Source organism: Piliocolobus tephrosceles, chromosome 18 (genome assembly GCF_002776525.5).
Source record: "Piliocolobus tephrosceles isolate RC106 chromosome 18, ASM277652v3, whole genome shotgun sequence".
Taxonomy (NCBI): domain Eukaryota; kingdom Metazoa; phylum Chordata; class Mammalia; order Primates; family Cercopithecidae; genus Piliocolobus; species Piliocolobus tephrosceles.
In genome coordinates, this window is record NC_045451.1 from 28,661,979 (window position 1) to 28,675,260 (window position 13,282).

At 37.2% G+C, this 13,282-nt stretch overlaps 1 protein-coding gene across 1 annotated transcript in view; it reads right to left on the reverse strand.

The window, feature by feature from the left end:
• Positions 1 to 13,282, reverse strand: part of DCC (DCC netrin 1 receptor) — a 1,259,004-nt gene that overhangs the window by 29,053 nt on the left and 1,216,669 nt on the right. The window contains exon 27 of the mRNA XM_026455168.2: positions 8,548 to 8,760. Coding sequence (XP_026310953.1) covers positions 8,548 to 8,760 — 213 coding nt within the window. The remainder of the gene's footprint in view (positions 1 to 8,547; positions 8,761 to 13,282) is intronic.

Below are 13,282 nucleotides of genomic sequence, written 5' to 3' on the forward strand. Positions count from 1 at the left end.
AAAAATTAGCCAGGCATGGTGGCGGGCACCTTAGTCCCAACTACTCAACTACTCAGGGGGCTGAGGCAGGGGAATGGCATGAACCTGGGAGGCAGAAGTTGTAGTGAGCCAAGATCGCACCACTGCACTCCAGCCTGGGCAACAGAGCGAGACTCCATCTCAAAAAAAAAAAAAAAAAAAGTGATCTCTATTAGAAAATTCTTACTCAGGTGACCTCAGAAGTAGAAAAATACATACAATTTGCTGGGTAAAATAATCAGAAATGTCAAAGAAGAATGTTTTAGAAGAGTACTTGGAAAAAGATGTTGAAAATAGCAGTCACTATAAGTGCCATTATTCTTATAAGCCTGTACATGCAATTATTCATTTCAAAATGAGAGGCATATGGTTTCATGAATAGGGCTTACTTATCATTGTTTTCTACCAAAAAAGCTTGTTAGAATCCCTTTTACCTCACAAGATAAAGGCATTCTACTCTAAGAGCCTTGACATTCTGGTAAATAAAGAGATCCTGGAAATAAGAACATCAATCCTCCTGCAAGCCTAAGATGAAAGTCAATGTTGGAACACACACAAGATGTTTAACATGGCACTTGAATTTGTTTATAAGTCCCTGCTAGTAAGATAAGAATTATAAACATTCTAAGTCTAAGACTGTTTTTCACACAATCTTGTAGGTACTACAGGTCATGTCTTTAGAAGTATACATATGTAACAAATCTGCATGTTATGCACATGTACCCTAGAACTTAAAGTATATATAAAAAAAAAAAATGTTAACTAGAAAAATTGTGGTACTTGAAAAAAAGATGGGTTGCTAATGGTTAAACCCTGTTTATTTTAATATCACAGAGACTTTTCGTTTGCTTTCAGTGCGTTAGATTTTTCATAACACATTTTCAATAGTCCATTAGCACAGAGGTTTATGTGAGCACTTTATTTCAACGTTTCCCCTTGCTGCCAAAGAAAGTAACTGTAACTTGACACTCATTGAAGAACTTTAAAGAACTCTGTCAACTACTTTGAGTACTTAAAATGTATACCATGAGTCTGAAAATCTTCATTCAAACTAAAACCTTTCTCTTACTCCTAGTCTTTCATAAATAAAAAGGAGAAAGGAAGAATATTTCTGTAGTAAATAAGGTTGTAGAATTTCATGTTTCCTTCCTCTTTAAAGAAGAAAGACCATCTGATTTCACAGATGAGAAAAGTGAGATTCAGAGGGGCAAAATCAGTTCTGTAGTTGGCATGATGGACAGACTACTCCTTAGGACTCTGACTTCCACTGATTCACACTCCTTCTTTTTTTTGAGATGGAGTCTTTCTCTGTCACCCAGACTAGAGTGCAGTGGCATGATCTTGATCTTGGCTCACTGCAACTTCCACCTCCCAGGTTTAAGTGATTCTCCTGTCTCAGCCTCCTGAATAGCTGGGATTACAGGCACACGCCACCATGCCTGGCTAATTTTTTGTATTTTAGATGGGGTTTCACCACGTTGCCCAGGCTGGTCTTGAACTCCTGAGCTCAGGCAATCTGCCTGCCTCAGCCTCCCAAAGTGCTAGGATTACAGGCATGAGCCATCGCACCTGGCCTCCTCCTCTCTACTCCAACGCAGAGACTGCTATTCTTGTTCATGGAGGTCACTACATGTCTGTTTATTTTCATAAAAATGAACTACTGAATTTCTGCAGGCTGTGGTTTCTACTCTATGCAATTTATTTGGCTTCAGCATAAGATGCTATTTATAGTTCAGATTATTAAACATGTTATAAAATGGTCATGAATTTATCTGCCTTTATCTTTTTCTAGTATCTAATCTAATATCCTTACAAACTTACAAGTTGCTCTGCTCTGTCTAAACTCATTATTAGACTTGAAATTGAAGAACTGAAGTCAAATTCTGGCTCCCACCTTTATTATTTTATTATATTCTGACCAATTCAACCAACATTTGAGTGTCCACCATATGTAAGGGTGGAGATGAAGGTCCTAAGAATAATGACACATGACCCTGGAAAAGTTGCAAGGTATTCAACCTCTCTAAATATTGACCTCTGTATTGGTAATGCTGATGAAAGTTACTTCTCAGGCAGATATACACTTATTTGGAAATGTCCTCTATAAACTATAAAAAGGTGACAAAGTATAAAGCATAAACCTTATAACTTTTATATAAGCTGAGTTTTAAAAAGATGCTTTATTTTCAAAATATTTCGAAACAACAACAAAATCTATACAGCAGTAGTTAACCATGTGACCTATCAAGTTTATAAGAAATGTAAAAGGAATATTTACTGCCTTGAAAACAACCTACTGCCCACCTTTCCTTCGCCATTCTTTCTATCACTCATGTGGCCACCCACTCTGCCGTATAATCCAAGGACATTCTTTGTAATTTACATGTTTTGAATTATGTTTCTATTAGATTACAAAGTTCTGAAAACAAATTATTTTTAACTTTCTCTTATGATTATCTGGATGGCCACTGATTACTTTAACCTCAGAGTTTCATTGTATTAGGTTGATGCTTATCTTCAATTTCATATATGATCTAATAAACAATTCTTGATGCAATATTTTCTCATAATTGGGCAAACCTTTCAAAAAAGGGACTCAAACTTTTCAACTGTAGTCATTCACTCCCTCCCTAAAATACTAGCTGTTAAGTTTTCGCTCTTATTGACCTATGGTCACACTCTCCAGCTCTCACTGTGAGGAATAATCCCATATGCCTTAAACTCTTATATGCTTATCTTTATTTTTCAGTTGGCTTCCAAAGCCCTGGCCATCAGTGGTGGTGACAGCAACAGATGTCAGATGTCAGCCCCTGGCTTCCTGCCTTACCACAGAGGGATACTCGACAGACTGGACAGGTGAGTTGAAGGCAGATGGCAGCTATTCCAGAGTGCTCCAGTTAGTTGCTACTTTTGCTATAACATCTCTCCATGTAATGCCAATGTAAAGGAATAAAATGTTTACTCAAACACTCAGCTAAATGACTTAACCTACCTGATGTAGTTCTTCCTAAAGAATGTTTAACTATTAGGATCCTAGAAGACCCATTTTAGGGAGGAAAAAGTCACTCTAAGAATAACTGTTAACATCACAAAAAAAGCTAGGTAAAATCCTTTATCTTCAAAGTTACATTTCTCCAAATTCTTTACGTTTGACTGTTACCTCGATTGTTGACCTTGGGCAAGATGCCTACCTTCTTAGACCTCTGCTTTGTCACTTATAAATAGGGCATCAATTACGTGGCTTACTCATAATGACTCTTCTAGAAACTATTTCTCTCTCCTCTGGGCAATTAACAGAGCTCTTTTCCTATTAATATTTATTTACTAAACCCTCATAGTAGAGGAAATACCACCAAGTAGAGGAAAAACCACCATAGTAGAGGAAAAACCACCAAGTAGGTTCCAGAGTCACAAACATTATTGATACTTAAAGCAAATTTGCCCTAATTACATTTTACCAATGGATAATTTAGGATGAGCAGACCAAATTGAATCAAATTTCACCTATTACAATCTGTTAGGAGTGAGGACAGAAAAAATTTCAAGGAGATGTCTACCAAAAAGCCACACAGATAGCTTTCACATGAGATACAACTTACATAAAAAGATGTAGTGTAATTTTCCACTCTAGCATTGATTGGACGTATTGGCTTCAATAACACCAAATCAACACATCTCTCCTATTAGCTGTGCCAATGATTTATTCTATCTGACTGGCCTTTAAAATGACCCACTTGTGTCACCTGCTAAAGGATGTCTGATCTCCCATGACCTCTGCCTGTGGCTGGTTTTAGCAGAATGGAACACTTGTTTGGTATTCTTGATGAATACCTGCAATGGCGGCCTACGAGTGGCTCAGGGAAAGCAATTGTATTAATGCATTATAGTAATTTATTGGCAGTTTTGTGTGATAGCAGATTTACTGAAATAAGGCCTGCCAAGAAGATCAGGTTACAGCAGGAATACATGATTTCCCAACCATCCATAAAATATAAATCAAACGCCTTTTTTGTCCACTGTCAGCCACCTCTACCCACTCCTTGTCCTCAGTCCTCAGACAAATTGAAGCACATGCCACAATTTGCACGGGGAAAATCAAACTCAATTTCGCAGTACAATGAAGTGAGTTTTGATCTTGTCATGTCCGCTGACATATTGATCCCTTGAAGATGGAAAAGATCAGAATGCTGTGGAGTTTTGCTTTTATAAATATATGTGTGTAAAATGCAATGTGTAAATGAAGGAAAATATAGTACTTATGGAGTTTTACAAAGTTTCAAGAGGTCCAGGGGACTAATGTTATAAAAGAGTATTATGATATAAAAGTCACTATTTAAGAGATCACATTTTCTTTCCCTTTAGAGTTACATCTCTGGAAGACAAATGGTCTCCTAACCCAGGTTCATTTAAAGTGCAGCTGATCATTCCACAGCTAAAAGGAATTTTAACTAGTAAAGAAGAAAAAAAAAACCACACACCCTATCTTGGCCCTTTGTAAAATTTATGTCAGATCTATAATGCAATAAGCCCAATACTCTATCAAACATTTTCTATTTAACCTGAAAGGGGACTAAGCCAAATCACTTACATGTCTACATTTGTGATTTGCAAAGTGTGGTGATTGCAGCCTCCATGAAATGTGTAAAGATCTCAGTTATTCACGTCTATAGATAAAGCATTAAAAGATGGAAGCACTCTATTATAAGGTGATGATGAAATTGTAAGAAACACCATAAACACCCTAGAGTCTTGTAAGCTACATTTTTAACTCAGCAGGTGGAGGAAAAAAATGAGGAAATGAATCTGTTTTCAAGTAGGCAGAATTTCAGTCGTTATGACAACAGAATGGCTTTCTAATAACTGCTTACTATAAAAATGTTGTGAAATGCTCTGCAACCCCATGTAGACTATTACTGCATAATATGTTTTACCCTAGACTCATGTAAAACTGCTGCAAAAATAGCTCTGTGTGCCTTATTGGGAGGCAAACTAAGGCACAGACTGATTATGTTTGACCATGAAAATCTACAGGGAGGGGAACAACACACACTGGGGCCTCTTGGTGGGTAGGGTGAAGGGAGGAAGAGCATCAGGAAAAATAGCTAATACATGCGGGGCTTAATACCTAGGTGATGGGTGCAGGAAACCACCATGGCACACGTTTAACTATGTAACAAACCTGCACATCCTGCACACATATCCCAGAACCTAAAATAAAATAAATTTAACAAAAGAAAATTCACACACAGGAATTTGAGTGGGGAAAGAGCTTCTTCCTTGATCCCAATCTCAAAGCTTTCAAAGTAGAAGTTTCTCATTTAGCATGATCTTTAAAAATTAGAGCAATGCCCCACATTACCATATGCTAAAGTAATTACTTGCAGTAAGTAAAGATAAATTCATCACTAATTATGCAGTCCTTTTTGTGAAATTCACAGTAAAATTATTTGAGGTATTTTTTTTTAAAAAAGCTGACAAGAGAATGACTTTACTTCATCAATCAGTTTGACTAAAGTAATGATTTTCTTAGAATTAAAACTTGTTGAAAGCTCTAAGTATTTCATCTTTAAGTCTAAGAAGCATGTAGTTAATGTCACAGCTAATACATTTGTCAGTCTGCTAATTTTCTTTTTCTATTAGAATAAGTAAACATCAGCCCTTTTAAAAAGCATGCTATTTACCATGTGTCAGGAGCAATGCAGGGAGAACTTATTTGAAAATCATGAGGTAAGGCATTATGAAATGAACAGGAATCATAGGAAGACAATAAGAGAGAAACATGAAAGAAAAAGGAATTTCATAATTCCAAAGGGACGGCAGGGAATGCCTCAAGTTGAGTGGGGGGGGAGTGACATTTAAAGAGGACCTATAGAAAACATAAAATCAAACAAAAACTCTAGCCAGAGATATCTGAAAATAAGAAAGAAGAGATGGCTTGAGAGAAATACTTCAAATAAAAACAAAAGAAGGCTCTTAAGTGTACAGTGAAAATTTAAAAAATGAGATATTGCCTGGTTGCCATTAGATCAGAGAATGGTTTTTTGGCTCTTCAGACATGCTTATTATTTGATGAAATTAGTACAGAAACAGCACAACTGATTCTATTTCCCTTCTATGAAGAACATAATACACTAATTTATACTGCATTATATCTGATTTTGTTTTAGGAAGCTTTGGCATTAATGTAAGTAGAAGAAAATAACTAGTTAAAAAGTGCCAATTCTCTGTTCCATCTATCATCAGATCTTTAAAAAAAAAAAAAAAAAAAAAAAAAAGTATCCTTTTGCTATTGTAGCACTCCAGAGCATAGGTTGATTTCCAAATCTTGTGTCCCAAACTAAATATCACTGGTGCAGTAAAATTTTTCATTTAAAGTAGCCTCCAGAATGTCATTTTCTGATGTTTTATTCTTAAAGTTTTTACTTGAAAGCAGAGAGAATATTAACAGCATAAACTGCTGCAACTGCACTTTACTTTTTGTTGCTATCAAATTGGTCTTCTTTACCATAGAATTGTGAAGGCTCTTACCTTTCCTCACTGAAATCTGATGAGAAAATATATTCTTCAGTTCAGAATTATTTAAAATGTTTCTTGATTTTTTTCTTTTAATGATTCAATTAATTTAATGACTTAGTAATTTTATTAGTCTTTGTTTTTCTCATTAAACAAATTCGACATAAACTAAAAGGCACAAATTAGTTTCTAAAATTTGAGAAACCAGGTTTTCTGAAGTTGAAAAGGGCAAGGAAAAGATACATTACTTACTTGTTATAGACTTAAATAAGCTACTTAAATTCTCTGTGCCTCAGTTTCCTTGTACATGAAATGGGGTTAAGACTAGTAGCTACCTCACAAAGTTGTTTAGAGGATCAAATGGGATGTGATAAGCTTTCAGAATCATGCCTGTCCTACAGGCCTGTGCATTAAAGGCTAGTTATTGTTAGCAGTTGCAATTAACCTGCCAACTCTCTTGAATACTAGTTTCCTTCAAGGTCTATTTCCCTGGGTTGTGCTTGCAGTGGGGAAACAGATGCAGCCAGAAATCACAAGGAAATCACCTTGGCACCAAAATTTCATTAAATGAATGCTCTTGCTTCAAGTTGTCTCTGCCTCAATTATCAAAGACTTCATAGTTTTGGGGCCATATAAAGTAGCAGATCCTCCATATAGTGTGTGTGTGTGTGGAGTGTGTATGCATGGAGGGTGGAGAGAGGGGCTTGGGCAATACAGACCTTTTTTAAGTCCCTATGTGGGCTTTGCTGGGTTGAGAAGGGCTATCTTCTGTAGAATGAAATCATGACATGTGCTGAGCCTATGTGTCAAGCGAGACTCCATAGCGGAACGTGCATTCCAACCAATGGAATCCTACATGCCTTCATGCTCCACCCCACCTCCCAGGGGCTGCGTGGCTGAGTATACATATTCAGAGGTGATGTGCACAAATCAACTAATGTCATCCCAGCAACTAGATACATTCTTAATATAAAATAATATTTACACTTCATAGACAATCATATTTTTCTAGCTTTTATAGCCATTATGTGGCTCGTGTACTAATGCAACAAAATAAATTATTGTAGGTCTGAGTAACAGAAAAGTAGTCAAATGTATTAGCATAATATAGATTAACCCAGTTCAGCTGCCTGTGCTTAGTAAGGAGGCCATCTCAGATTACTTAGAACTACTGAAATTTACTGTCTTATGCCTGATATACTGAGGGTTTTAAGAATTATTCTAATATTCCAAATAATTTTAAGTACTAACATTTATTTATCTCTATCTATTTATCTATTGACTTATTCATTCTACCTGTTTCTTCTTTTCCTCCTCCTCTTTCTTCCTCAATCTCTTTTTGTCTCTGCCTCCCTCTGATACACTCCCTCCCTCCCTCCCAAATCCTTAACAAAAACAAAATGGAGCTCAAGGTCAGCCCTTTTGGATACTAGGCCAAGTGATATGTTACTTTCTATCAATCTAAATTTTAGTTTCTTCATTTTTAAAATTAGTTGAGTAGTACTCAACACTGGTCTGACATTCCTTTGTGGCCTAGTACTCTGAAATATGTAAGAACTCCTGAGAAATGACTATTGAAAGGCACAAAGAAGAATTATGAGATCCAATCCATTTCTCTAAAAAGTGGTTTTGCAGATCTTTATACCTTTACATCTAGTCTTGGAGTCTAGCTTTAACCCTTAGAACTCATGTGGCAGAATGAAATTAGGGAATCAGGAATGTTTCCAGTATTCTCTAGCAAGCACACCTTATAGCACATATTAAAAATGGTGTACTGCCTTCCAGGATTCATAGACAACTTTCCAAAGGGATGAAAAGCACCTACAACCAATCAGCTGCTTTGGAGGTGGGTCATTAAGGGTTACACTACAAGCATCAGTAACAAAAATGAGAACACTGGGCATGTAATCAACATCGAAAAGACATATGACATCTAGGCCTTTTCAGGCACCCTCATGTACTTAAACAGAGGCACCAATAATAAGAATTTCAAAAGTGAACAATCGAGTACTTTACCTGGCTGAGACAAAAGTGGCGTGTAAGGGACTTTCGGTTCTATTGCACTCATTGGTGGAGGTAGCAAAGGATTAGCAAAGCTGCGGAGTGGATGAGTTGGTCGAACACAAGCCGTGGGGATGGTTCTGCTTGGTGCCTCCTCACTGTTAGAATGCTCAGGTTGAGATGGGGGCAGCATGGGTGGTTGTTGGGTAGTTGGTCCTTCACTCACTGCTGCAGTGGAGACAAGAAAAGTCATTCATTATTTCTGGGCAAAGCCTGTTTTCCTTAAGTCACTGGAAGAGTCCCTGGATCCATTCAGAGAGATGTGATAGGATGTGGTCAGTCTCTTCTCCAAGTTATGAACGTTCTCATTCCTCTGCCTTCATATATTTATGCAACATGATAGCACTTCCCCTTTAAACAATAGAAATAGATCCAGTAGGACAGGAATTTATCTTTGAGGAAGAGTAGTAAAATACATTGAGCACTGACTATATTGCCTGAACTGTCTGGGCCCTCTAATCATAAGTGATGAAGCGAGAAAAAAGAGTTATTTCTCCTTTCATAAGCAGCAATGTCAGTGAAATTCAATGTACCAAACCCTATTACAGCTGCATTATTTTCTATCAGCCAATATGCCAATTTTTCTGTGATTTAAACATGCCATGTCAACTGTCAAACAAATCAGAGTTACAGGATGCTCAGAGGCATTGCTAATAAAATGATACAAATAATAACCACTATTTATCTTCCATAACAAAATGGAGGCACATCTAGCTAAACAGTTGTATGAGAGATGACTCTGCCAGAACAAGTTGCCTGAATGCAGAATTGCAATTTTTCGTCTTTGATAGTAAATCTTGTAATTTTCAGGCAGATTACAGTAGTTGAAGAGGTTCTGCAGAGTTACTGTGACTGCCTATGGGCATTTGGAAAGCTTTGTATATGGAAATACACTTTTTTTTTTTTTTTTTCAGAGAACACAGGTAAGACAGAATAAAATATTTTCAAAGAAGTTTCTCTTGTTAATGACAGTGAGTGAACTTGAACTCTTCATTCATATTCCAAGTTAACAAGTCCAGCTTAAACTGCAAGTGAAACGAGCTGCATAGTAGGCTTAAGTGTTAATAAAATATTTTTCTGATGACTTATTTCTTATTAAATTTTTGTCAGGTAAATCAAAATGTGGTGATAGAAGATAATATCTTGCTTTTGAAAGAGAATTTGTAACCAGGAAATATTTCAAGATAATTAGTGAGATAATTTTGAGACAAGTCTCCCAGAGGCTCAATGAGGTCAGCAAAGTGCAGAAGAATAGAAAGAAAATCTGATAACGCTGAAGGGAATAGAGATTTAAGATACAAAAGATCAAGACATAGAATTAAAGTTATGCAGAAGTGAAATGTGTCTTCAGAAGGTACCTATATTCATTCTGCTATATTCAGAAGGGGTTAGAGGTCTTCTGGGTCACTGAGCAGCCTCCAGGCTTGTCTCATTCAGAGATGAAGGTAGAAAGATACAAGGTTGGCTAAGCACAGGATGTAGACGTACAGCAATCAGAGCCAAAATATAGGCAGAGACTTGATAAAAGATTTCTTTGAACAAGGGAAATGAATCAAGGCAGCAAATGAGAGAATCCCAAAGAGTTTGAAGAGAAGTGCCTGATTTCCAGGCTAGGAAATCCTACCAAAGAAGAAAAAAAGAGCAAATGAATGCACAGTATTAAGGATAATGTGTAGGGCTACAAGCAAACCATTAAGGCAAATCCTTGGTGATGTTGGCTCTCAGATGCGAGGCTTTGGGTAGGTGTTATACAAGGCACTAAATTTCTTTTAAGACTGTAAAGGGGAGAGGAACACTTATGTGCTTGTATTCAAACAGTGTTGTGTAATGAGATTTTTGTGAGTGTGGTTCTAGAGACAATGCAAATTACTTATGTTTAACTTTGGACTCATTTAGTCTAAAGGAGAATATGATCAATGGTCAATTTTTGGCCAAGACCCAACTTTGGGTATCTTTGTGCCACTGGCCTGAGAGAGATGACATCAAGTCCTCTCCTCTTTATTCCCATAAGAAAGTTTGCCTTAATGTGGGCCTCCTTGCTAGCAATTCCTTCCAGCCACAGGTCTCAGAGGATGCTTGTGAAATGTTAGATTGTAGGCATTGCTTAGGAGAGAAAGGCAGGCTCTTTCAAAGGTTCCCAAGATAATTGTTGGGTTGGAGAAAATTATTCATCAGAAAGGATTTGTAATTTCACAGGAGAAGTTCTGGGGGAGTGAAAATGCTTTGGCTTCCACTAGACTGGTCTCTGTGCTCCTCTACGAATTGTGTATCTCACAAATGAGGTTCCTGTGGCTGTTTCTCTATGCTCCTCTTTTATCTCCAATGGGCCAGGTTTTTATTAAAGGGTCTATAAATGCCACATTAAAAATATTCATCCAGGGAAAGAAATTTCACAATTTTCCTCAAAAATCTGCCTTAAATAATTCTCTCTATTGAAGATGGATTGCAATTAACCCACATTATATTTTAAACACTGGTTTAGCCATTAAAGGGACAATAATATATTCATGATGTTTTGTTTCCTTCCTTCTTTCTTTCAATTTCTCCTTTTCTACCTTTTCTGCATTTTTGAAATAAAATCTACACTATACTTTCATCCGCTTGATCAATTCAGCTACTGATACTTGTGTATGCTTCACGAAGTTCTCGTGCAGTGTTTTTCAGCTCCATCAGGTCATTTATGTTCTTTACTAAACTTGTTATTCTAGTTAGCAATTCATCTAACCAACCTTTTTTCAAGGATCTTAGCTTCCTTGCATTGGGTTAGAACATGCTCCTTTAGCTTGGAGGAATTTGTTATTACTCACCTTTTGAAGCCTACTTCTGCCAATTCATCAAACTCATTCTCTGTCCAGTTTTGTTCCCATGCTGGTGAGGAGTTGTGATCCTTTGGAGAAGAGGCATTCTGGTTTTTGGAATTTGCAGACATTTTGGACTGGTTTCTCCTTTTGAGGTGGAGTCTTGCTCTGTTGCCCAGGCTCGAGTGTAGTGACATGATCCTGGCTCACTGCAACCTCCGCCTCCCAGGTTCAAGAAATTATCTGCCTCAGCCTCGTGAGTAGCTGGGATTACAGGTGCCCACCAACATGCTCAGCTGATTTTTGTATTTTTAGTAGACAGGGGGTTTCACCATCTTGGCCAGTTTGGTCTTGAACTCCTGACCTCATGATCCACCTGCCTCAGCCTCCCAAAGTGCTGGGATTACATGCATGACCCACCACGCCCAGTCTCTTAAAGAATTTTCAACCCAGAATTTCATATCCAGCCAAACTAAGCTTTATAAGTGAAAGAGAAATAAAATCCTTTACAGACAAGCAAATGCTGAGAGATTTTGTCACCACCAGGCCTGCCTTAGAAGAACTCCTGAAGGAGGCACTAAACATGGAAAGGAACGACCAGTACTAGCCACTGCAAAAACATATTAAATCGTAAAGACCATTGACACTATGAAGAAACTGCATCAATTAATGGGCAAAATAACCAGCTAGCATCATAATGACAGGATCGAATTCACAATATTAATCTTAAATGTAAACAGGCTAAATGTTCCAATTAAAAAACACAGACTGGCAAATTGGATAAAGAGTCAAGACCCATCAGTTGGCTGTATTCAGGAGACCCATCTCACATGCAAAGACACACAGAGGCTCAAAATAAAGGGATGGAGGAAGATTTACCAAGCAAATGGAAAACAAAAAGAAAGCAGGGGTTGCAATTCTAGTCTCTGATAAAACAGACTTTAAACAACAAAGATAAAAGGAGACAAAGAAGGCCATTACATAATGGTAAAGAGATCAATGCAACAAGAAGAGCTAACTATCCTAAATATATATGCACCCAAGGCAGGAGCACCCAGATTCATAAAGTAAGTTCTTAGAGACCTACAAAGATACTTAGACTCCCATACAATAACAGTGGGAGACTTTAACACCCCACTGTCAATATTAGATCAATGAGATAGAAAATTAACAAGGATATCCAGTACTTGAACTCAGCCTGGACCAAGCAGACCTAATAGACACTTACAAAACTCTATAGCCCAAATCAACATAATATACATTCTTCACAGCACATCACACTTATTGTAAAATTGACCACATATTTGGAAGTAAAATGCTCCTCAGCAAATGGAAAAGAACAGAAACCATAACAAACAGTCTCTCAGACCACAGTGCAATCAAATTAGAACTCAAGATTTAAGAAACTCACTCAAAACCACACAACTACATGGAAACTGAACAACCTGCTGCTGAATGACTACTAGGTAAATAACAAAATTAAGGCAGAAATAAAGATGTTCTTTGAAACCAATGAGAACAAAGACACAACGTATCAGAATCCCTGGGACACATTTAAAGCAGTGTGTAAGGAAAATTTATAGAACTAAAAGCCCACAATAGAAAGCAGAAAGGATCTAAAACCAACACCATACCATCACAATTAAAAGAACTAGAGAAGCAAGAGCAAACAAATTCAAAAGCTAACAGAAGACAAGAAATGATTAATATCAGAGCCGAACTGAAGGAGATAGAGGCAGGAAAAATCCTTCAAAAAATTAGTGAATCAAGAAGCCGTTTTTTTTAAAAAAGGTCAACAAAATAGACTGCTAGCCAGACTAATAAGAAGAAAAGTAAACAGGCGCTAAGATGGCCGAATAGGAACAGCTCCAGTCTCCATCTCCCAGTGCGAG